The 26,803-nt window shown below is 35.6% G+C and overlaps 1 protein-coding gene across 1 annotated transcript in view; it reads left to right on the forward strand.

The window, feature by feature from the left end:
- TTN (titin) overlaps window positions 1-26,803 on the forward strand; it is a 299,294-nt gene that overhangs the window by 30,756 nt on the left and 241,735 nt on the right. Inside the window, 19 exon segments of the mRNA XM_049772873.1 lie at window positions 387-658; window positions 853-1,017; window positions 1,125-1,293; window positions 1,395-3,088; window positions 3,209-3,490; window positions 4,296-4,562; window positions 4,654-4,926; window positions 5,040-5,303; window positions 5,395-5,655; window positions 7,335-7,595; window positions 8,490-8,753; window positions 8,846-9,106; window positions 9,229-9,489; window positions 9,914-10,174; window positions 10,661-10,802; window positions 10,891-11,056; window positions 12,685-12,916; window positions 15,366-15,650; window positions 15,937-16,062. Of these exon segments, the coding sequence (XP_049628830.1) occupies window positions 387-658; window positions 853-1,017; window positions 1,125-1,293; window positions 1,395-3,088; window positions 3,209-3,490; window positions 4,296-4,562; window positions 4,654-4,926; window positions 5,040-5,303; window positions 5,395-5,655; window positions 7,335-7,595; window positions 8,490-8,753; window positions 8,846-9,106; window positions 9,229-9,489; window positions 9,914-10,174; window positions 10,661-10,802; window positions 10,891-11,056; window positions 12,685-12,916; window positions 15,366-15,650; window positions 15,937-16,062 (5,906 nt within the window).

Below are 26,803 nucleotides of genomic sequence, written 5' to 3' on the forward strand. Positions count from 1 at the left end.
TAGTGAAAAGATTTTAAGGGAAGGGAGAGTGAGGTTGTGAGATTCAGAAACATGTTATTAACAATGCACTTAATTATCTAGTGATTCATTAAACCAATCAACATTTATAGTTCAATCAAAAACATTCGGTGACTGATTAAATCTAGTGTATGAGAACTGTTCCAAGAATTGAGATTGTTGTCATTGTAATAGGGGTTGAGAATATAATATATGTATATAGTTTTGAGGCAATAATGTGTTTTTATTATGAATCTTGGTGAGCTTGAGGCAACTCTAATATGCACAAAGTAAATTCTGAAATCACATTAATGATTGAGACAGTTGTTCATTTTGTTGCATTTTCTCTTTGTCTCATGAAAAAGTTCTCTTTTGCTTTTATTTTTCAGATCTGTCTCTCCACGTTCAGTGAGCAGATCTCCTATACGTATGTCTCCTGCACGGATGTCTCCTGCACGGATGTCCCCTGCACGGATGTCCCCAGCACGAATGTCTCCTGGACGTAGGCTGGAGGAAACAGATGAGTCACAACTTGAAAGACTGTATAAGCCAGTGTTTGTGTTAAAACCCACTTCTTTCAAGTGTTTAGAGGGACAGACTGCTAGATTTGACTTAAAAGTTGTGGGTAGACCTATGCCCGAAACCTTCTGGTTTCATAATGGTAAGCATAAGTTTTAACTCTCTCTCTCACTCTCTCTCTCACTCTCTCTCTCTTTCTCACACACACACACACACACACACACACATACACACACATACACACACAAAGAAAAACCCAGGATAATCATAATGTATGATCAGCAAAATCCAGCTGCATTTTACATCATGTATTTTTTGTTGTTGTTGTTGTTACAGGTCAACAAGTTATCAATGACTTTACCCATAAAGTAGTCATTAAAGAAGATGGTACCCAGTCACTGATTATTGTCCCTGTAGCACCCAGTGATTCTGGAGAATGGATTGTTGTGGCACAAAACAGGGCAGGCAAATCTTCAATTTCAGTGACTTTAACCGTTGAAGGTACTTTTTTCTTAAAAATTAAAGAATAGGAGAAGTTACTTTATTGCCTAGGTTATAAACTGGTATTTCAACCCAATTTACCCTAAATCATTAACTTTCTCTTTCAGCTGTGGAACATCAAGTAAGACCAGTTTTTGTGGAAAAACTGAAAAATCTCAATGTAAAGGAAGGTTCTCCACTGGAAATGAGAGTCAGGGCAATGGGTAACCCCAACCCAGACATTGTTTGGTTGAAAAACAGTGACATTATTGTACCTCATAAATACCCAAAAATAAGGTAGGTTTGCTTGTAAATAATAAAACTGAACTCATTATATAAATCTAATAACTAAGGAACTGTTACTGCATCTATTTTGATATTTTTATCATTTTATATAGAATTGAAGGAACCAAGGGAGAAGCTGCCCTTAAAATCGATTCCACTGTCAGCCAAGATTCTGCCTGGTATACCGCAACTGCTATTAATAAGGCAGGCCGAGACACTACAAGATGCAAAGTAAATGTTGAAGTTGAGTTTGCAGAACCTGAACCAGAAAGAAAATTAATCATCCCACGTGGCACATATAAAGCAAAGGAGATTGCAGCCCCAGAACTGGAGCCTCTCCACTTGCGATATGGTCAAGAACAATGGGAAGAGGGTGACCTCTATGACAAAGAGAAACAACAAAAGCCATTTTTCAAGAAAAAACTCACTTCCTTAAGACTCAAACGAATAGGGCCTGCCCACTTTGAATGCAGACTCACACCAATTGGTGACCCAACAATGGTGGTGGAATGGCTTCATGATGGAAAACCTCTTGAAGCTGCCAACAGGCTCCGCATGATCAATGAATTTGGATATTGCAGCCTTGATTATGGAGTTGCATATTCCAGAGACAGTGGTGTCATTACTTGCAGAGCCACTAACAAATATGGAACGGATCATACATCTGCTACTCTTATTGTTAAAGATGAGAAAAGTCTTGTGGAAGAATCACAATTGCCTGAAGGAAGAAAAGGCTTACAGAGAATTGAAGAGTTAGAGAGGATGGCTCATGAAGGTGCACTGACAGGTGTCACCACAGACCAAAAAGAGAAACAAAAGCCAGATATTGTCTTGTTCCCAGAGCCAGTACGAGTACTTGAAGGAGAAACTGCTAGATTTCGTTGCCGAGTGACAGGTTACCCTCAGCCTAAGGTCAACTGGTACCTCAATGGACAGCTCATCCGAAAGAGCAAAAGGTTCAGAGTTCGCTATGACGGCATTTATTATCTAGACATTGTAGATTGTAAATCATATGATACAGGAGAGGTCAGGGTTACTGCAGAAAATCCTGAAGGTTTTATAGAGCATAAAGTGAAACTTGAGATCCAACAGAGGGAAGATTTTAGGTCTGTCCTTAGACGAGCCCCCGAACCCAAATCAGAGTTTCATATTCATGAACCTGGAAAGCTTCAGTTTGAAGTTCAAAAAGTAGATAGACCTGTAGACACTACTGAAACCAAGGAGATTGTGAAGCTGAAGAGGGCTGAAAGAATTACCCATGAAAAAGTGTCTGAAGAGTCTGAAGAGCTGCGCAGTAAATTCAAGCGCAGGACAGAGGAAGGATATTATGAAGCCATTACTGCTGTGGAACTTAAGTCTCGTAAAAAGGATGAGTCTTATGAAGAACTCCTCAAGAAGACAAAAGATGAGTTGCTCCACTGGACCAAAGAGTTAACTGAAGAGGAGAAGAAAGCCCTTGAAGAAGAGGGCAAAATCACTATTCCTACTTTTAAACCTGAGAGAATTGAACTTAGCCCTAGTATGGAGGCCCCAAAAATCTTTGAAAGAATCCAGAGCCAAACAGTGGGCCAAGGATCTGATGCACATTTCCGCGTCAGAGTTGTGGGAAAACCAGACCCTGAATGTGAATGGTATAAAAATGGAGTGAAAATAGAACGCTCTGACCGAGTCTACTGGTACTGGCCCGAAGACAACGTTTGTGAACTGGTCATAAGAGATGTGACTGCTGAGGACTCTGCGAGCATCATGGTAAAAGCCATCAATATTGCTGGGGAAACCTCAAGTCACGCATTCTTACTTGTGCAAGGTAATTTGAATTTCTTTCCTTAGATGCTTTTGTCTATTTACGTGTATCTCTAACTATTTTTATTATTCAAATTGCAATTTAAATTTAATACAAAGTACTTTATTTCCTTTTTTTCTATAGCCAAGCAATTGATCACCTTCACCCAGGAATTACAAGATGTTGCTGCTAAAGAAAAAGACAGCATGGCTACCTTTGAATGTGAAACTTCAGAGCCATTTGTCAAAGTGAAATGGTATAAAGATGGTGTGGAGATTTATTCGGGAGATAAGTATAGGATGCACTCTGATAGAAAGGTTCACTTCCTCTCCATTTTGACAATTGACACATCTGATGCTGAAGACTACAGCTGTGTACTTGTAGATGATGAAAACGTCAAAACTACAGCCAAACTTCTTGTTGAAGGTAATAAATAAATTTTTGTTTACATATGTTTTAAAGTCACCTGTACTTTGTGACAAAATTAGCTGTGTAATTTTTCTTTTAATAACAAAATATTTTATTTTAATAAAAATAAATAAAAATTATTTTAATAAAAATCAGATATAAGCATCATATAAAAGTCTTAAGCTTTTATTGAGATATAATTAATACATGTATTAGTTTCACATAAATAGCATGATGTTTTGATCTTTGTATATGTGCATTCATAATATGAATATTTACAGTCTTGATTTTTTCCTTTTTGGTTTTTGGACTACACCTGGCGGTACTCATGGGTTACTCCTAGCTCTGAGTTCAGAAACCACTCCTGGCAGGCTGGGGTGGGAATTAGGTTCATCTCGGGTTGGCCATATGCAAGGCAAATGCCCTACCACTGTGTGTTATTGCTCCAGCCACCAATGTGGATGTTTTAAGAACAATATTATCTTTATGCCTTGGCTTATAAAATACATTGAAATGTAATTATATTTTAAGAAAAAATAAATTTAAAATACTTTAAATTTCTTTTCCCTTTGTATTTGATGAAAATTTATTCTTTTATCATGGTGTACTTGTTTAGAGTAGCATTGATTATAGCTTTAGATGGATAATATTATGGCACCACACCCACACCCCTTTATTGGCTATTTATTTCTCAGTCTACCAGCAGATAGTTGTTAATATTTCACATAATATGAGGTAAATAAGACAAGTCTAAGGAATTTTATCACTTCTGTGTCTCTCTCCTGACTCTCTAGAGAAATTAACTTCTTCTTTTGTTTCTTAGGGGCAGTTGTTGAGTTTGTAAAAGAACTTCAAGACCTAGAAGTTTCAGAATCATTTTCCGGAGAGTTAGAGTGCATTATATCCCCAGAAAATATAGAAGGAAAATGGTATCACAATGATGTGGAGCTTAAATCCAATGGCAAGTACACCATTACATCTCGTCGAGGTCGTCAGAATCTCACTGTGAAGGATGTAAACAAAGATGACCAAGGAGAATACAGCTTTGTTGTTGATGGAAAGAAGACAACCTGTAAACTAAAGATGAAACGTAAGTGTTCCCATTCCTGTTTTCATTGAATTTCATATGACTTATATATAAAAATGACTATAAAATTAATTTTTCTTAACCTATTTTACAGCTCGTCCAATTGCTATCTTACAAGGGCTAAGTGATCAAAAAGTATGTGAGGGTGACATTGTTCAGCTGGAAGTTAAACTCTCCTTAGAAAATGTGGAAGGTGTCTGGATGAAAGATGGACAAGAAGTACAACCTAGTGACAGGATTCATGTTGTGATAGACAAACAGTCACACATGCTGCTCATTGAAGATATGACTAAGGAAGATGCTGGAAATTATTCCTTCACCATTCCAGCCCTTGCCCTGTCAACCAGTGGACGTGTCTCTGTCTACAGTGAGTGAAACATATATTTTTAAGTATACACTGTCAGGTACTGTGAGAGACTTTGGTAAGTATATTTGTTTAATTTATATTTTTAAGTCATGTGTATGTGTGTGATTTTGCAGGTGTTGATGTGGTAACACCTCTACAGGATGTAAATGTGATTGAGGGTACCAAAGCTGTGCTCGAATGTAAAGTCTCAGTCCCTGATGTGTCTTCTGTTAAATGGTACTTAAATGATGAACAGATCAAGCCTGACGACCGAGTACAAGCCATTGTCAAAGGCACCAAACAGCGTTTAGTGATTAACAGGACCTATGCTTCAGATGAAGGGCCTTATAAGCTGATGGTTGGCAAAGTTGAAACCAGCTGTAATCTATCTGTAGAAAGTAAGAATTCTTCTGCATAGTTCATTATTTTGTAAAGCACTCTACTTGCCTAGTATAATAACTAAGTACTTTTATATTTTTATTTCCACAGAAATTAAAATTATCAGAGGCCTTCAGGATCTTACCTGTACAGAAACCCAAAATGTGGTCTTGGAGGTTGAATTGTCCCACTCAGGAATTGATGTCTCATGGAATTTTAAGGACAAAGAACTAAAACCCAGTTCCAAGTATAAAATTGAAGCACAGGGAAAAATATATAAGTTGACAGTTCTAAATATGATGAAAGATGATGAAGGAGAATATACATTTTATGCTGGAGAAAACATGACATCTGGAAAACTTACTGTGGCAGGTTGGTGCATTTATTTATTAAGTTATTAGTTTAAGGAAATGTCTGTTTTCTCTGAAACTTTAATCAGTTTCTCACTTCTGTATTTCTACTTATGCTCTTCTAAAAGCCAATTAGAACTCTTACACTCAACACTGTCACTAATTAATTCTAAATGTTCTTATAGGCAAACCTACTTCCAGTGTCATGAATTCACTTGATGAGTGTCATCTAATTCTCCATGAATTCTTATCTTATTTTTTTCATTTGTGGAGGATCTTATTGTTTTGGACTCATGATTACTTTACTATTCTTCTTCTAAGGCCCTTGTCCTACACATTCCTTATTCTTTATTTAATCTTTTTGCACCAGGGTAGAAACTTTCCAAATCAAATAGCTTCCTTCTTTATATTTTCTGTATATTTCAATATATTTATTACCTATCATACATAATCAATAAATGTATTTTAAACTGAACTTCATTCAATCATCCTATTCCAGAGATGTATTTCTCTTTGTATTAATTTTATTTGTTCTCTTAAGGCTTTTTAGTAATGTGGAATATATTTTAAAAAATATCATTTAGTATATGTGTTTTTTCTTATGACATGAAGCAGATCATTAATTACTAGCAAAAATTTTCTAGCTTTAATGTGGAATATAAATTTTAAATGAAAATATGAAAATATGGCCACAAAAAACAAAGTTTTAATTAATTTGTTTGAATCATTACAATTTAAACATTAAGGACTTTAGATGTTATATTGAGATTAAATTGCAAAACTCATGATATCTGGCATATAAGTGAGTCATAGAAAAATAGTGTATCTTATTTAGTTTGAAAGTTTTACTTAATTATATTATAAGATTTTTTTCAGAAATTTGACCAAAATAGAGCTCCAAAATCAAAATTTGGGATCAACACTTGAGATATTTGATATCAATTATTTTTCAAAATTTGTAAAAAGGGGAATAAACTCTATGATATTTTACCCAGTATTCATAAGCCAGCTACTCTACTCTGAGATGTATGGACACAAAAATGAATAAAACATGATAGTTTTCCTTAAGAAATTCACAATTTATAGAAAAATCGCATCAGATAACTTCTGAATTTCTGCCAATCAATGATGGTACTGAAGGCTGTGTAACCAAAATATTATCTAAGATAGCATATTTGACAGAATAATGATTTCTCAATGTATAGAAATTAATCATTGGATTGAAACAATGATGATTTCCACAGTTTATCAAATTTTATTCAACAAAATTTCCTAGCTTTACAATAATTAAAAGTATAAGTCAGTTGTCAAGAAAAATATTAGTTACTGCCAATAAAACAGTAAACAGATTTCTAGAAGGTAAGCCATAGAAATGAAATAGAATGTTTTGGAAGGAATTGAGCAAGGGTCATGATGTATTGTGCTACAGATTTGGGTTGTTCAAACTCTGTTTCTAATTGCTGCTCTTCCTTTGCAAAACTTTCCTGGTATCATTTCATTCCCAGTTTAACAGTCATGCATTCATAGGATTTGGTGACACCTTCTCATTATGAGTGAATTCCTGTGTTATGCATTTGATGGTGTTCAAAATTGTGTTAGTTTTGTGAATTTATATTCAACTGTACAATGATTTTTTTTTACAGAATAAAAACTTTTTAAGGCATTCACACTTGTACTTTTTCTTATTTCTTATATCTAAAGGGGGTGCCATCTCCAAGCCACTCACAGATCAAACTGTTGCTGAATCTCAAGAAGCTGTGTTTGAATGTGAAGTGGCCAACCCAGATTCCGAGGGTGAATGGTTGAAGGATGGCAAACATTTGCCTTTGAGTAACAACATCAGAAGTGAATCTGATGGCCACAAAAGAAGACTTATCATTGTGGTTACCAAATTAGAAGATATTGGGGAATACACCTACAAGGTGGCCACCTCTACAACATCTGCCAAACTTAAAGTTGAAGGTCAGTGATACAGAAACACAGCTGTCCATTTCAAATCATTATATCTTCTTGACAGTTAGTTTAGAAGTCAAATGGTACAATCATTTTGGATGGTATAAGTATTTATTTCATATAATCATTCTGAACTCTCAAACATCTTTTCTGAACCATGAGAAGATGCTTTTGTGTTAATGTGAATAAGTCATTATTTAGGTTTCATCTCTGTGAATAGCTAAATTTGGTGATCTAAGAGTGATAGCACAGTGGGTCGGGCGTTTGCCTTGCATGCAGCTGACCTGGGTTCAATCCCTGTCATCCTATGTGATTTCCCCCAAGCACCATCAGGAGTGATTCATGAGTGCAGAGCCAGGAATAACTCTTAAGCACTGCCAGGTGTGACCCCCAAAACCAAAAGTAATTAAATAAATAATTTTGGTGCTTTCATTATTTATTCACTCTTTTCCTTTCACTCCTGTAAGCTATGGATATAATCTATGGAAACTTAATCTTCTTTATTTTTAGAAAAATCACTGCTGATGTACAGTTCAAACTGGGCTTTCAGTTTTTCTAAATAATCTCAAGGTATTTTAAAACACTGACTACAGAATGGCAATTCTTTAATGTATATGTATTTATTTATTGGTTCTTGAGTCACACCCACAAGTGCTCAGGGGTTACTCCTGCCTCTGTGCTCAGAAATTGCTCCTGTCAGGCTCTGGGGACCATATGGGATGCCCATGGTCCCTCCAGGGTTGGCCTCTTGCAAGGCAAACACCCTACTGCTGTGTATTGCTCTGGCCCCAGAATGACAAATTTTCAATAACTATTTTCAGTATGGCCAGATAGCAGTCTTATTTCAGAACTTGTTTTACTCTATGACATCTCTCTAATTTTTAAACCAAAATCTGTTTTTAGCTGTTAAAATTAAAAAGACTCTGAAGAACCTCACTGTGACAGAGACACAGGATGCTGTTTTCACAATTGAGCTCACACACCCAGATGTGAAAGGTGTCCAGTGGATCAAAAATGGAGTTCTGCTGCAGCCTAGTGACAAGTATGATATTTCAGTCAAAGGAACAACTTATTCTCTGACAGTAAAGAATTGTGCTGTTATGGATGAATCTGTCTATGGCTTCAAACTTGGGAAGCTAGGAGCCAGTGCCAGACTGCATGTGGAGAGTAAGTCGATTTAAAAACACCTTTAAAGTAGCCAACTCCTGTTTATTCTTAAATTAACCCTACCACTGAATTGCTTCAACTTTACTCCTTAGCTGTCAAGATCATTAAAAAGCCAAAAGATGTGACTGCTTTGGAAAATGCCACAGTTGCCTTTGAAGTCAGTGTTTCTCATGACACTGTTCCTGTAAAATGGTTCCACAAGAATGTCGAGATTAAGCCAAGTGACAAACACAGACTGGTCTCAGAACGGAAGGTTCATAAGCTGATGCTGCAGCAGATTTCTCCTTCAGATGCTGGAGAATATACTGCTGTGGTGGGACAGTTGGAATGCAAAGCTAAACTCTTTGTGGAGAGTAAGTATCAGAAAGTCCCTATAGAATTTTCCAATATGGCCTCCGAGTGTTTGCTTATTTTATTTAACTCATCTATGTTTAATAAAATATTTTTAACTAAAGAACTCTCTGGTTTTCCAAAGCATTGCACATTACAAAAACCATGAAGAACATTGAAGTACCTGAGACCAAAACTGCCTCCTTTGAGTGTGAAGTTTCTCACTTCAACGTCCCCTCCATGTGGCTGAAGAACGGTGTGGAGATTGAGATGAGTGAGAAGTTCAAGATAGTTGTTCAGGGAAAGCTCCATCAGCTTATTATCATGAACACAAGCACCGAGGACTCAGCAGAATACACATTTGTCTGTGGCAATGACCAAGTCAGTGCCACTCTGAAAGTGACGCGTAAGTAAAACAATCTTATTGTTTAGGATTGTTTGATCTTAATAAATCTTTAGGTTCATTATTATTCCATCCGTGTACTTTTTTCCCCCTGATTTTTAAGCTACTTGAAAATTTTGGTTAAAATGTCTATTTTGTGTCTATATGAGTTAGGGAGCAGCTTCTCCATCTACCTAGATAACATTTTATAACTAGAGTAGAACTGAGAGATAATCTAGAAAGTTTCTCCACTGTTTATCACTTGTTCTTTTTGTTCCTTTCTGCATTGACATTGTCCTATAAAGAAGTACATCAGATGTGTCATAGTTCATGTATCCAAACTATAATGTCCTTGACAGCCTTACTAAAAATATTTCAATATTTTTTGTTTTAATCCACTTCATATTAACATAAAGACTCCTCGGGTGTTTTTTCTTCCCTTCTACAGCAATCATGATTACATCCATGCTAAAGGACATCAATGCTGAGGAAAAGGACACTATTACTTTTGAAGTGACTGTAAATTATGAGGGCATCTCTTACAAATGGTTGAAAAATGGGGTGGAAATCAAATCAACTGACAGGTGCCAAGCAAGAACCAAAAAGCTCACACACTCACTGAATATCAGGAATGTTCACTTTGGAGATGCTGCCGAATACACCTTTGTAGCTGGGAAATCTACATCAACGGCAACTCTTTATGTGGAAGGTATTATTTCATAAATAGCATATATTTAACAAACTAATATCAAGTATGTTATATAAAACATTAACCACTGCATTCATTGATGATAGCTAAGGAAACAGAATGCTGAAATTATTTTTCAATGATAAAAGTAAACCTTGAAAACTTAATGTTAAGTAAAAAATAAATCCAGCCATAGGAGACCATATATGCTATGATTCCATTAACAAGAAATGTTTAGAATATACAAATTTATAGAAAACATTTTAATATGGAAGGGAGCTAATGATATGAATAATTTAAGAGGCCTCGGGGTTGTGGCTATTGTATGGATTTGGTTTTGAGTGGAAATGGCAGTGAAAATGAAGCAAAATGGATTGTGATAATGGATGTACAATTCTAGATACAATGAATGTTCCTAAATTTTATCCTTTAACTAGGTGAATTTTAAAGTCCGTAACATATCTTAATATGGTGTTAAAAGATTAATTTTATGCATTCTTTTTCTAGCTCGTCATATAGAATTTAGAAAGCACATTAAGGACATTAAAGTTCTGGAGAAGAAGCGAGCCATGTTCGAATGTGAAGTTTCTGAACCTGACATCACTGTCCAATGGATGAAAGAAGGCCAGGAACTACAAATTACTGACAGGTCAGTATTTTTGTCTCACTACACTGCAGTGTTTCTCAAATTTCTTTATGAGATTATATATTGAATTTAACTGTCATTTCATCTATAGAATAAAGGTACAGAAGGAGAAATATGTTCACCGCCTTCTAATCCCATCTACTCGGATGTCTGATGCTGGGAAGTACACAGTGGTGGCAGGAGGCAACATGTCTACTGCTAATCTCTTTGTTGAGGGCAGAGATGTTCGCATCCGAAGTATTAAAAAGGAGGTTCAGGTACTGTCTGCATGCTGAAGTTTTGGGGAAACTATCAATAACCTATATTTTATAGATCAGTGGTTTCATATCTGACTTTAAATTTTCCTAAGCACAGTCTTCTAAAGAATAAAATTGGGAGAAATTATCAAGAGCATACAATTGATATAGCTTTTTATTTTCTGTGTTTTTTAAATTTTCTAAACACAAACTTCTAAAGAATAGAATTGGCTACTCTTACAGGATTAGAGTCCTATGATGGCATCAATTTAGTCAGTTTTTACTCACTTACAGAATAAATCTGTCCTTAGAAGCTGTCAAAATACTTTAAAGTAGTTATAGAAACTTCCCTGTCCAATAAAAGGCCATTTGGCAAGCAGAAACCACCATAGAAGAATTTTAATGTAAGTTATAGTACTCACATACCAATATGAATTAAGAAAATTTAAAAAAGGTGGTATTTTCTCAGATGATTTGTCTCTATATAAAGGTAACTCTATGGATACTAAGAATAGGAAAAATTCTTGTGATTCTGAGAATCTCACTAGTTTGAAAAATGTGGATTATTAGCAAGATATTGAAAAGGACTTTTGCTCTTTATTCTATGTGAAAAACCTGTCATGAAAGGTTGGGGGAGTGGAACTAATTTTCCTATATTATATTATATAGTAGCATGTTAAGAGAAATAATATTTGAGTCAAGATTCAGCACTGTTCCCTTTAAGGAAGACCAGGCATTACAGGCCTTAGAAAATAGAGACAAAAAGATCAATTAGAACTAAAAAAACAAAACAAAACAAAACAAAACAAAAAAAACAACAACAAACCTGAGGCTGAAGAGATAGCACAGTGGTAGGGTGTTTGCCTTGCAGCAGCCAACCCAGTACAAGACAGACTGTGGTTCGAATCCTGGCATCCCATATGGTCCCCCGAGCCAGCCAGTAGTGATTTCTGAGTGCAGAACAGGAGTAACCCCTGAGCACTGTCGGGTGTGATCCAAAATCCAAAAAAAAAAAAAAAAAACTCAAAAAACCTAGATGTCTCTCTGTCATCTATTTTCCAATGGAAGACCATTTATTTACAATTAAAATAAAATAAAAGCGGGGCCGGGCGGTGGCGCTGGAGGTAAGGTGCCTGCCTTACCTGCGCTAGCCTAGGAGACGGACCGCGGTTCGATCCCCCGGCGTCCCATATGGTCCCCCAAGCCAGGAGCGACTTCTGAGCGCATAGCCAGGAGTAACCCCTGAGCGTCACCGGGTGTGGCCCAAAAACCAAAAAAAAAAAAAAAATAAAATAAAAGCATAAATCTTTCCAAGTCCACATGGTTACTGTTCATATCATAGAAAATAAAATTGAGTAGCGACTTTAAGAGACTTTATGCTTAATAAAAGGACAACAAATGTAAGACATATTTTATTGTTATAAGTCAATAAATAAAAAGGATAAAATGATAATCTCTTTGCATCAGTATAAGCAAAAGAAGTTTGGGTTCCATCTGCCAAGGATAAGCAGGAAAAATTGGAATGTGCTGTAACCAGTCAATTTATTCTATCATTTATATGGGACTTTATGTTCTTTGAGCATGTCTAGTACAGGTTAGCTGACAGAAAGCAGGTCTTTGAATTTATTTTAATGTTGTTAAATCAACAGGTTATTGAGAAACAGCGTGCTGTTGTTGAGTTTGAGGTCAATGAAGATGATGTTGATGCCCACTGGTATAAAGATGGCATTGAAATCAACTTCCAAATTCAAGAAAGACACCAGTATATGGTGGAGAGAAGAATCCACCGGATGTTTATCTCTGAGACCAGACTCAGTGATGCTGGCGAATACACCTTTGTGGCAGGAAGAAACCGGAGTTCTGTTACTCTCTATGTTAATGGTAAATAGAAATTTTTTAACACATTTTTGATTCATTTTCAATAATCTAACTATAAACTAACATTTATGTATTTGAGTTTTTAATTTTTATTTCATTATAGCACCATGATTAATGAAGTTATTCATAGTTTGGTTTTAGATATACACTATTTTAGCACCAATCCCATCATGCTTTCTAAATTACTAAAGGTTTGGTAGTTCTTAGCAAGTTATAAAGAACCTATAATGCTTATATGGGGAGGCAGCTATATATACAGATATGTGTGTACTTACACATATGCATATGCATGCCCCTTTAAGAGTTATTATAGGCATCCTATTATAGTTGTAGTATTCTATAATAATTTCGGTAAGAGGATGCCAGCTATAAGACTGTTACACTGTCATTACTCAAAAGCACCTAAGGTAATGACTAGATCCATATTTCTATTTTATTATTCACAGTTACTGAGTATTCACTGGTGTCAACCCCAAAAGTTTTCTGGATACAGCATTTAGCAGTTCTAACTCACTGTCCTAATCCAAAAGGAATAGTAGCACTACTAAACTAGTGGGGAATGTCTATCCTCTATTTTGCAGTGGAGAATCTAAAAAGTCCATTGAGATCACTGAGGGCCTGGAAACCTACAGAGAAACGAGCTTCTCTGTCCCAAGCCTTCATATGGGGAATTTCACATACTATCAAGTTCTCAGAGGGTTATCATTAAATCTACACTTTTCTCATAAGAAATCAGAGACCTGAATTTGACAATGACAAACTTGAGACTAATCTAATCCATTGAGAAAGTGAAATCTCTATACTTAACTTTCTTCCTGGTTATGTCTCTTTTAGCAAATAGCAAATATCCCTGAATAAGATTAATGAACACTAAAAATAATATCAAGGTTCAAGAAAATATCTTATCACCCCAGTCCCCATGTCCAAAATACTTTTTTTCCCTTTGGTTTTGGGACTACACCTGGCAGTGCTCAGAGTTGCTCCTGTATTTACATTTAGGAGTTTCTCCTGGTGATACTCAAAGGTCCATATGGAATGCTAGGGATCAAATCCAGTTCAGGTTCACAAAGCAAGATACATGCCTTATATAATGTGCTATACTTTAGTCACCAAATTAACTTTTTAAAATTGAAAAAAAAAACGTAATTTGATAATAATACACAAAGATAATATAAACAAGGGCCACAGTTCCATTATTTGAGCTTTTCAAAGTGCCACACCACCAAATTTACTCTAGATCTATAGATCCTTGACCACATGGCTGCTTATGTGGCCTTAATTTGAAACCTCAAATTACATAGTAGTTTCAATCCAGTAAGACCACAGAAAATCTGGTGGAAAAGTTACAAAGAAGACCACTTAACTGAGTGAACCTAAACAGTAGCACAAAAGACTCAACGGCACTAACCACAATCCAATATATCCTTAGACATTGACTTTAATAACACTATTGAGTGATATAACAGTTGTTTCAAATTCACCCTCATTTTTCTATGTTTTGATCATTTCATTTTTCTTTTCACTGTAACAAAAATATGTAGGTTTGTTTGTGACTACAACAGAGCAAGCTAGGGTAGTGGGTGGGAAACTAGGGAGACTGGTGTAGGGAAGTTGACACTGGTGATCGGATTGGTGTTTAAATATTTAATGCCTGAAACAACTGGATTATGAACAACTTTGTAAATCATGCTGTTATAATAAAAAAATTGGGGGAAAAAGAAATGAGGGCTAGGAGGTCTGGTCTATGTAGGAAGTTTGCCACAAAAAAATGGGAGGGCAGTTAGGGCAGAGAAGAACCATTATGACAATGCTAGTTGTAGATGATCACTGGACAAGAGCTGGGTTCTGAAACAAAGTAAAGAGATATGCATGATACCCTTTCAGTAATGTTATTACAAACTACAATACTTCAAAATGAAAAAGGAGGTACACACACATATGTGTGTGTGTATATATAGAGAGAGATAAATAAATAGAGAAAGAAAAGAAAAGACATGTTGAGAGAGAGGTGGGGAACTAGAGATATTGACTAAACTCAATCATCAAGTTTGTATATCTCATAGTTATTCAATAAAATATTTTAATAATAGATAACTTCTAGTAGTTCTAGAGTATTCTCTTTACTGCTACACTCTTACACAGACTTTAGCAAGTGCCAGGCATAATTGTATTATGCCAAGAAAAATTAACATTCTTAGTACTGTCCCCAGATGTCAAAAGTATTTTTCTAAAGGTATTCACTCTACTCAAGAACACAAGTCTTCCTTTCTGAACATAAAGTATGTCTAATATTCAGAGATGAGTAAATATATTCAGAGATGAGTCAATATATCATAATTCTATAATTTTGTTTCAGAGAACTTAACTGCCTGGCAACAAATAAATTTAGACTTTATTGGGGTCTTTGGTGCTTTGCAATTTTTCATAAAATGTTTGTTTTTATTTTCTCTAGCTCCAGAACCTCCCCAAGTTCTGCAGGAACTCCAGCCTATTACTGTGCAGTCTGGCAAGCCTGCCCGCTTCTGTGCTGTAATATCCGGCAGACCACAGCCTAAAATTTCCTGGTACAAGGAAGAACAGCTGCTTTCCACAGGCTTCAAGTGCAAATTTCTTCATGATGGGCAAGAGTACACACTTTTGCTTATTGAAGCTTTTCCTGAGGATGCAGCTGTCTATACCTGTGAAGCCAAGAATGACTATGGAGTGGCCACAACATCAGCTTCCCTCTCAGTGGAAGGTAGAAATATCTTGCTACTTCTTGTAAATAAATAAAACCTGATAAATACTAAATAATAATCTTATAAATAAAAATAATAAAATAAATAAAGCCTATTTTAAAATAAAACTTCAGAATCGAGGGCTTGTACTATCCTAGTATTTATAATAATGTAAGTTCGAGCTAATAATAGTGAATTTCTATCCAACATTCAGTGTTCCATACAAATAAAAATAACTAGGTATGCTCTATTCTTCAAGATCTGTATGGTGACTTAATTGTTCAAATTTATGTTTCCACGCTTTAGTTCCAGAAGTTGTGTCTCCAGATCAGGAAATGCCAGTTTATCCTCCTGCCATTATCACCCCACTCCAGGACACTGTCACTTCGGAGGGGCGTCCAGCACGATTTCAATGCAAGGTTTCTGGAACAGGTAGGTGTAGGAACAAAAAGTATCTTTGCAAAAATTAATAAGGGATGACATTGTTGGGATGCCACACATTTTCCATCATTATGGGTATCTTTCATGTATAATTAAAGTTTAAATGTAATCTTAGAGAAGTATTGAATTATTGACTTAAGGATTAGGAACATTTTCCTACTTTGGATGGTACACTTGAAAAGATCAGCCTAACTGCTGGAACTCAGATGCCAGCACCTATCTCTGTCTGTCTCCTGTGCTGTGCTGCACTCTTGGCCTAATTTCATCCTGTGTGTGGCTGCATCTGCACACGGCTAGCCTTCCCTGGAGCCTTCCCTGGAGGTGAGTGGATACGCTAGTGGATACGCTGGGAAAGGAGGAAGCCGCCTTCCCTGGAGGTGAGTTTATACGCCCAGAGAGGGAGGAGCCAGAGGAGCGCGACTGCATAGCTAAGTGGAGCTGCTGCGCACATCATTTAGCCATTGAATACAACCACAACACATAGAAAAACCCACAATACAAGTGTGGCAATGGGGAAACAACGCAGGCCAGCGCCAGACATAGAGAATGAAGACAGCAACTCAGATGACCAGAACATGGCCAACCGACTAGTCAGTCTATCAGATAAGGAGTTTAGAGTCGAAATATGGAAGATGTTCAAAGAACTCAAAGAAAGTATAGAAGAGAACACTAATAAGAATAAAAGGAATATGAAGATAGAAATGATAAAATTCCAAACTGAAATTTCAGCTCAAATAACAGGACTGAAAAACTCAGTAGATGAATTGAAGAAAAACATGGATGAGCTTTCCCACAGGTTAACAGCAGCTGAGGATAGAATTAGTACACTGGAAGATGAGATGAATAACAACTCCATACAGCAGAAGAGATTGGAAAAAAAACCTTAAAGGAAATGATCAAACAATGGAAAAATTACTCAAAGAATGGGAACAGATGAAAATAGAAGTCTATGTTAAGCTCAACAGAAACAACTTAAGAATCATTGGAGTCCCAGAGACCCAGGAAGAAAATCTCCAGGAAGAATCAATGGTCAAGAACATCATTAAAGAGAAACTACCAGAGCTAAAGAATACATGCGATCAAATCCTGCATGCTCAAAGAGTACCAACTAAAAGAGACCCCAGAAAAAACACCCAAGACACATCCTAGACACAATGATAAATCCCACAGATAGAGACAGAATTCTGAAAGCAGCAAGATCGAAAAGAGAAATTACATTCAGAGGAACATCCTTGAGATTTACTGCAGACCTGTCACCGGAAACACTCAAGGCCAGAAGGCAGTGGTGGGACATAGTGAAAAAACTCAATGAAATAAATTCTTTGCCTAGAATACTGCAACCAGCAAGACTCACTTTCAGGTTTGAAGGAACAATACATGATTTCACAGAAACAACAGCTCAGAAACTTCACAGACACAAATCCAGTCTTAAAAGAAAAATTAAAAGGCCTACTTTAAGACAAGACTGACCAACAGACACACCAAACTTTGATATAAAGATGGCACTAACTCCCAGGACAATTCTTTCTCTCAATGTCAATGGACTAAATGCACCAGTTAAGAGACACAGAGTGGCTAAATGGATCAAAAAACTCAATCCAACCTTCTGCTGCCTACAAGAAGCACACCTGAATAGTCAGAACAAACATAGACTCAAAATAAAAGGCTGGAGGAAAATCATCCAAGCAAACAACACCCATAAAAAGCTGGATTGGCCATACTAATATCAGATGATGAAAACTTTATACTCAGGAAAGTTGTAAGGGACAAAGATGGACATTTTGTATTAATCAAGGGATATGTACAGCAGGAAGAAATCACTCTCCTAAACATATATGCACCAAATGAGGGGCCAGCAAAATATTTAATACAATTGTTGACGAATCTAAAAAATAACATCATCAACAACACAATAATTGTGGGAGACCTCAACACGACATTGTCAACACTTGACAGGTCAACCAGACTGAAACCCAACAAGAACATACTAGAACTGAAAAGATAAATGGAAGAAAGAGGCCTAGTAGATATATATAGGACACTCCACCCCCAGAAACCTAGATACACATTCTTCTCTAATATACATGGGACATTCTCCAGGATAGATTACATGCTAACACATAAAACATACCTCCATAATATCAAGAGGATGGAAATTTTGCAGGCTACTTTCGCTGACCACAAGGTCCTGAAATTATATGTGAACTACAAAGGGACACAGAAGAAAAACTTTAATACCTGAAGTTAAACAGCCTAATACTGAATAACCAGTGGGTCTGAGATGAAATCAAAGAGGAAATCAAAACCTTCCTACAAACAAATGACAATGGAGACACAAACTATCAGAACCTAAGGAACTCAGCAAAAGTGGTACTGAGAGGAAAATTTATAGCTTTGCAAGCACACATCAGGAAAGAAGAAGGGGCATACCTGAACAGCTTAATGACACAGCTCATAGAATTAGAAAGTACTCAAAGAAAGGACCCAAAAATAGGGAGACAAAAGGAAATAAAAAAAGCTGAGAGCAGAAATCAATGGAGTGGAAACCCGAAAAACAAGCCGAAAGATCAACGAAAGCAGAGGTTGGTTCTTTGAAAAAATAAACAAGATTGATAGACCACTGGCAAAACTAACAGAGAGAGAGAGAGAGAGAGAGAGAGAGAGAGAGAGAGAGAGAGAGAGAGAGAAACTTGATAACTCTTATTAGGAATGAAAAAGGAGAGATCACTACTGATATGGCAGAGATTCAAAGGGTAATCAGAAACTACTTTGAGAAACTCTTTGCCACTAAAAATGAGAACCTGGAAAAAATGGATAAATTCCTGGACTCTTATAATCTTCCACGGTTGAATAAAGAGGATGTAGCATATCTAAACACCCCCATCACTATTGAGGAAATTAAGACAATAATCAAATGTCTGCCCAAAAACCAAAATACCAGGCCCAGATGGATTCACTAATGAATTCTTTCAAACCTTTCAAGAGGAACTACTACCAATTCTGGCAAGACTCTTTTATGAAATTGAAAAAACAGAAACATTTCCAAATAGCTTTTATGAAGTCAACATCACCTTGATACCTAAACCAGACAGAGATGCTACAAAAAAAAGAAAATTACAGACCAATATCGCTGATAAACACAGATGCAAAGATTCTCAACAAAATCCTTTCAAATAGGATTCAATGCCTCATTAAGAAGATCATCCACTACAATCAAGTAGGTTTCATCCCAGGAATGCAAGGCTGGTTTAACATCCGTAAATCTATCAACATAATACACAACATCAGCAACAAGAAAAATAAAAATCACATGATCATATCAAGAGACACAGAGAAAGCATTTGTTAAGGTCCAACATCCATTCTTGATCAAAACTCTCAGCAAGATGGGAATGGAAGGAACCTTTCTCAATATAGTTAAGGCCATCTACCACAAGCCAGAGGCAAATATTGTCCTCAATGGAGAAAAACTAAAAGCCTTCCCTCTAAATTCTGGCACAATATAAGGCTGTCCTCTCTCACCACTCCTATTCAACATAGAACTGGAAGTCCTTGCTATAGCGATTAGGCAAGAAAAAGATATCAAGGGAATTCAGATAGGAAAGGAAGAAATCAAGCTCTCGCTGTTTGCAGATGACATGATACTCTACTTAGTAAACCCTAAAGACTCTACCATAAAGCTTCTAGAAATAATAGACTCATATAGCAATGTGGCAAGTTACAAAATTAACACACAAAAATCAATGGCCTTTCTATGCACCAATAATAATAGGGAAGAAATGGACATTAAGAAAATAACCCCATTCACAATAGTGCCACACAAACTCAAATATATTGGAATCAACTTGATTAAAAATGTGAAGGACCTATAGAAAGAAAACTATAAAATTCTGCTCCAAGAAATAAGAGAGGACACACGGAAATGGAAACACATACTCTGCTCATGGATTGGCAGGATTAGCATCATCAAAATGGCAATACTCTCCAAAGCATTGTACAGATTTAATGCAATCCCTCTAAAGATACCTATGACATTCTTCAAAGAAGTGGATCAGGCACTTCTGAAATTCATTTGGAAAAATAAACACCCTAGAATAGCTAAAGCAATCATTGGGAAAAAGAATATGGGAGGAATTACTTTTCCCAACTTTAAACTTTACTACAAAGCGATAGTAATTTTTTGGAATAAGGACAGGCCCTCAGATCAGTGGAATAGGCTTGAATACTCAGAGAATGTTCCCCAGACATACAATCACCTAATTTTTGATAAAGGAGCAAGAAATCCTAAATGGAGCAAAGAAAGCCTCTTCAACAAGTGGTGTTGGCATAACTGGCTAGCCACTTGCAAAAAATTGAACTTAGACCCCCAGTTAACATTATGTACAAAGGTAAAATCCAAATGGATTAAACCTCAATATCAGACCCGAAACCATAAGATATATAGAACAACAGGTAGGCAAAACACTCCAGGACATTTAGACTACAGGCATCTTCAAAGAAGAAACTGCACTCTCCAAGCTAGTGAAAGCAGAGATTAACAGATGGGAGTATATTAAGCTGAGAAGCTTCTGCACCTCAAAGGAAATAGCTCCAAGGATACAAGAGCCCACACTGAGTGGGAGAAACTATTCACCCAACACCCATCAGATAAGGGGCTAATCTCCAAAATATACAAGGCACTGGCAGAAATTTACAAGAAAAAAATGTCTAATCCCCTCAAAAAATGGGGAGAAAAAATGGACAGATACTTTGACAAAGAAGAAATACAAATGGCCAAAAGACACATAAAAAATGCTCCACATCACTAATCATCAGGGAGATGCAAATCAAAACCACTATGAGGTACCACCTCACACCACAGAAGTTGGCACATATCACAAAGAATGAGAACAAGCAGTGTTGGCGGGGTTTTGGAGAGAAAGGAACTCTTGTCCACTGCTGGTGGGAATGCTGTCTAGTTCAACCTTTATGGAAAGCAATATGAAGATTCCTCCAAAAACTGATATGACCCAGCTATACCACTCCTAGGAATATACCCTAGGAACACAAAAATACAATACAAAAATCCATTCCTTACACCTATATTCATTGCAGCACTATTTACCATAGCAAAACTCTGGAAATAGCCAAGATACCCTTCAACAGATGAATGGCTAAAGAAACTGTGGTACATATACACAATAGAATATTATGCAGCTGTCAGGAGAGATGAAGTCATGAAATTTTCCTATACATGGATGTACATGGAATCTATTATGCTTAGTGAAATAAGTCAAAGAGAGAAAGACGCAGAATGGTCTCACTCATCTATGGATTTTAAGAAAAATGAAAGACATTCTTGCAATAATAACTTTCAGATACAAAAGAGAAAAGAGCTGGAAGTTATAGCTCACCTCATGAAGCTCACCACAAACAGGGATGAGTTTAGTTAGAGAAATAACTACATTTTGAACTATCCTAATAAAGAGAATGTACGAGGGAAATAGAAAGCCTTTCTAGAGTACAGGTGGGGTTAGGGTGGGGAGGAGGGAGATTTGGGACATGGGAGATGGGAATGTTGCACTGGTGATGGGTGATGTTCTTTACATTGCTGAAACCTAAACACAATCATGTATATAATCAAGTTATTTAAATAAAATATATATTAAAAAAGAAAAGATTAACCAATAATAATAAAATAAACTTTGAGTTAAATTTAAAATTTACATATATAAGCTCCTTTATCATTATACTAATTGGTTCTTGCTTATCCTTTGAGAATATTGCAACAAAAACGACAGGACTTTTAGATTAATTATAGTAGGAAATGTTTCAAAAGAGCCTGCTTTTCTGTAAGCCATTCTGTTTATAGAAAATGCTACTTGAAAATGTCTGTTTCCTTGAAAGCCAGTATACTATAGTGGTTAAAAGTAGGAATTTTGTTATTCTAGAAAGGAATTTTTTCTTCATTGTGTGACCTTAGGCAAAAACACATTTTCTCTTCTTTCATCAGTAAAGTAAGGATTACATTCACTCTCAGAACATGTTTCATTAGAGCAGAAAGTCTTAGTGTCTAGAAACTATAGCTGTGAAAAAGTAAGCACCTGATCCTAGAATAGTTCCTGGCATGAAGTAAGTAAATAATAAATAAATGGTGATGGGAAAATTACTGTTATAGAGTGATTAGGATTAACCAATTAAGGCCAATCACTTTTAATTAAGAGCAGAATTATATAGTTTATGTCAGCATACCTCATGTAGTAATCTCTTGATCAGATAGCTACCATGATTTTGAATTGGGGTTGCTTCTCGAACACCGCCAGCCTAACTGGTAAAATAAAAGATCTTTGGTTGAATGAACTAAACTTTAAGTGCCATTTTAAGCTAATTATGATTATAGAGTTCTTCAAATAGAGACAAAATCTTCATCCTAAATGACATATCTACATCTCTTAGGCTTATATAAACTACGAAGGAAAAAATTCTAAAACTTAGGATGCTTCACTGAGCTACTAATACATTTTATTGTTGACCTATTAGGCTTCTCCCATTAGCTATGGCCCTCTCTCTACAGTGTCAAAGGTGATTTTCCTACACAACTTAATATTTTATTTGTACTTATGTGACTTCATGATTTCTTCTTCTGGGCTAGAGATGATCATCTAAATACCAAATGTACTTGATTGATTATATTAGCATAAATAAAATATATAAGGATTCCTGGCAAGTGATGACTACTCAATACATTAATTTTATTAAGCCACTAGAGGAACTATATAAACATGAAAATTTGTTGTTTAGTGAACATTACCAATAAATATCAGACTTTGTGACTTCAAAGCATATTGTTGGAGAAATACTAAATATTAAGAAATGAAAACTGATTTGATAATATACTGCTTACACTGTAAAGAAAGTGTTATTTTAATAACAAATTCACTGTAGTTATACTAAATAATTTGTACACTTATTGAAATTTTAGTGCAGTATAATTGGCCATTAGCATGTTCATTTCAGTTATATAAAATAATTATTCAGTAATTTGGTCAGTAATTTATCAAATACAAATATATATTAATTATTTAAATTTATTATCTTAAGTATGTTTGTACGTACTTTTTAGTTCATGTATCAGATTATAGTTTGGTATGTAAAATACTACAAAAACACTAGAAGTCCTCTACAAGGCCAATAATAAGATAGAAAGAAAAAAAAGTGTTTTCTATAACTGAAGACTTTTGAGTGCTTAAATAAAGATTATATTTAAAGATCTAAAAGTTTTAGCATCTTCTTGTAAAGATATTTTCTGTTTGACAGAAATTAATTTTATTAATATTAAATATACAAACTGTTGTGCTGAAAATGTTAAAAAGATATATTTGATGAGGTATTCTCAAGACACTAATTGCATGTTGATAGATGGAAATTAAACTTATTTTGAGGGTCATAATGTGAATTATAAAGAAATGAAACTACAGTGTTTGTCTCCTGAAAGCTGTTGTGGATCAATATTTTTACAATAAAATTATTCAAAAAGAAAAAAAATGAAACCATGTCTTCTATTAATATAACAAAGGACAAAATTGAGTCTTCAGACATGTCTTTTGAGAATGTAATTCTTGTTGATAAATGAAACACTCTCCCAGTCAATTTGAGGGAGCTTTCAAAGCAGTCTACTAAAGGTCTCTGCTGCCACCTACTGGTTGAAGAGAAATTTGAAGAAGTATAAATTTAAAACTAGTATAAAACTAGACTTAAGGTTTACCGGTGAGGTTCATTTGGAACCTTATAGAGAAACAGTTAGCTCAATAAAATGATATATAATTAGTAAAATAAATTATTCCCACAATCCTTGTTAATACACATTAAAGTTTTTTCCTAAAATATTTATTTTATCCTTGCCATTGAGATATATTAACTGCTTGGGAAAATGAGGCCTGCCTCTTGTCTTCATGGAGCTCAGTGTGTAGATGAGGGATCTATATTTGTTCCTGTAGATTCCAAGATTATAGTTTCTATGCATTCCCAGTGCTCTCTGTTGTGAAACAGGGAAGGATGTATCATCTAAGCACTGAAAACTCACACTTATTGGGTACGTGATATTACAGGCAGGGAACAACATTCAGAGTTATAAAACCTTACAGGACTGTAGAGATAGTCCAGTGGGTAGGGTGTTTGCTTTGCACACATTACATATTATCACCTGGGACAGTCAGAAGTGATCCTTGAGTAAAGAGACAGAAGTAAGCCTTGACCCCCCAGACCAAAATAAATAAACTTTCAAGAACAATTGATGTTGAGCTGAGAAATACTTAGATGTAATTGAAAAGTAATTATCAAACATAGGCAAGACAGCTAGAACAAAAGACAAAAGTAAGTTACTTGAGTATTTGGTATTTAATATTTAAGGGTTTAAGTTTTTTTCTTGATTACACTGAGGAACCATAGAAGAGATTTTAAGTGCCCAGGAGACATCTGACTTGTTTAAAACAATACTGTAATATGTAGTGTGGAGGAATGGGTAGATGTGGGAGGTGGAAAGGAGGTATGAATCAACAGAGAGGCTATCACAATAGCTTTGGCAGGTATCTACAAGACCCTTAGTCTGAGGAGTCAGAAAAAATAAGGATAGATGATAGAAGAATTCAGAAGTTGAAGTGAGAGTATTCAGGGACCAAATAAATTGGAAGAGTGAGGTGATGAACAGTGCTAATGAGTGGCCTCAAAGAAGTGAGGGATCAGAATGGGTAGTAATAGTCCACTTAGAAGCACTAAATCCATTAAAAAAATGTCTCAACTCATTTATTGTTGGTGATTCATACCCGTCTTGGTGCCTCATTTGGTTCAACCAAAGAAAGGAGTCACCAAAAAAAAAAGAAAAAGAATTTTGTAAGACAATCCTTTTTCTTTTCCATTTATGGTTAAATAACTTGTCAGATGACTTCAATTACCTGTGGTATGTTTTAACTTTTCTATGGAATGGCCCTGTCTTTTGGTATGCTATGAAGGCACATCCCCTCTAAAAAAGTGAAACATTCTTATTATGAATATTGACTTGAATAAATCTTCATAAAGTATTTCATGTCATGTCAAAGAAGATATGTCATCATTTTATGTAATTTCCTAAATTATTATGCATCTCATTTTGCAAATGGGAAATCTAATTCAGAGAGTCTGAATGACTTTCCTAGAATTACATAAATAGTAAATTTTACTTGCTTTACCATCCAATTAAGTGAAGCAATTTGTCTTTTTAAAAGAACCTGTAGTTTATAAATAACTATCATTATGATCAAAAATATAATCTTCATAAAAATAACCTGTGTCAAAATACAAACAAATACTAGATGACTGGAATATTAGAAAATATTTATCAAAATATATATCAAATTGAAATAAGGTATAGTGACTACATTTCAAATCAATTTTGTTTTCTATTGGCTTTGATTTTATAAAATGGGGCAAGAGGGAAGGGGCATTGGAATGAACATATAATGGGTAGAGAATGTTTGCCTAACATATGGCAAGCCCAGATTCAATCCCCAGCATCCCATATGGTCCCTCAAGCACTGTCAGAAATAATTAATGACTGTAGAGTCAAGAGTAGCCCACTGAGCATAGCTGGATGTAGCCCCCAGATCACACAAGTAAAAATAAAATAAAATAAGTAACAGGGAGTCAGGGATATGACTTAAAAGAGAAAATTTTCTTGCATGTATTGGGCCCAGGATTACATTCTTAACACCTAACACAAAAAATGTTATTAAATATAAAAATAAAGGGCATAAATTTTAATGTACTTTTTTTTTCTTTTTTTTCTTTTTTTGGTTTTTCGGTCACACCCAGCAGTGCTCAGGGGTTACTCCTGGCTCCATGCTCAGAAATCGCTCCTGTTAGGCTCGGGGGACCATATGGGATGCTGGGATTTGAACCACCGTCCTTCTGCATGTAAGGCAAATGCCTTACCGCTATGCTATCTCTCCAGCCCCAATTTTAATGTACTTTTGATGCATAGGACACTATTTTGATGAAAATGCTATTTTTAAGGAAAGATACAAAATGCATATTATTTATTTATTTGTTTGTTTGTTTTGGTTTTTGAGCCATAACCCAAGATGCTTAGGGGTTACTCCTGTCTATGCACTCAGAAATCACTCTTGTCTTGGCTTGGGGGATCATATGGGACACCGAGGATCAAACCCAGTTTCATCCTGAGTTAGCTGTGTGCAAGGCAAATGCCCTACTGCTATGCTATTGCTCTGGCCCCAAGTGCATAACATCTTCAACTATAACAATATGTTTATTTGCTTTTGCTTTGGGAATTTTTATTTTATATCATTTTAAGAGGTCCAAATTCTTATGTGTAAATAGCTAGTTTCATTATTATTATTATTATTATTAATTGCTACTTTAAAGAGAGTGATATCTATCTTAAACCTAATTCTTTTGTTTAGTATAACATTATTTTCTGTTATGTTGAGCTCCTTTATGTTGCACAGAGGTGACACATACATATAAAAAGAGATTTCTGTCTCAGCCTTGGTGATATTTATTTTAGACTTTATAGAAAATTGCTCTTTTTCAGCTCACTTTTAGATTAATATTTTTTTACATAGTAGAATTCTAGTTATCTTTTCACTTCCTGTCCTAGCAGACAGCAATCATCTCTGAGCAAACTTTCATTGTGGCTACACTCTTTCATTGAAACCACTGCATAGGTCAAAACCTCATCCCTGTCTATACAGAATAGCATA

This window comes from Suncus etruscus, chromosome 5 (genome assembly GCF_024139225.1).
Source record: "Suncus etruscus isolate mSunEtr1 chromosome 5, mSunEtr1.pri.cur, whole genome shotgun sequence".
NCBI classification, from domain to species: Eukaryota; Metazoa; Chordata; class Mammalia; order Eulipotyphla; family Soricidae; genus Suncus; species Suncus etruscus.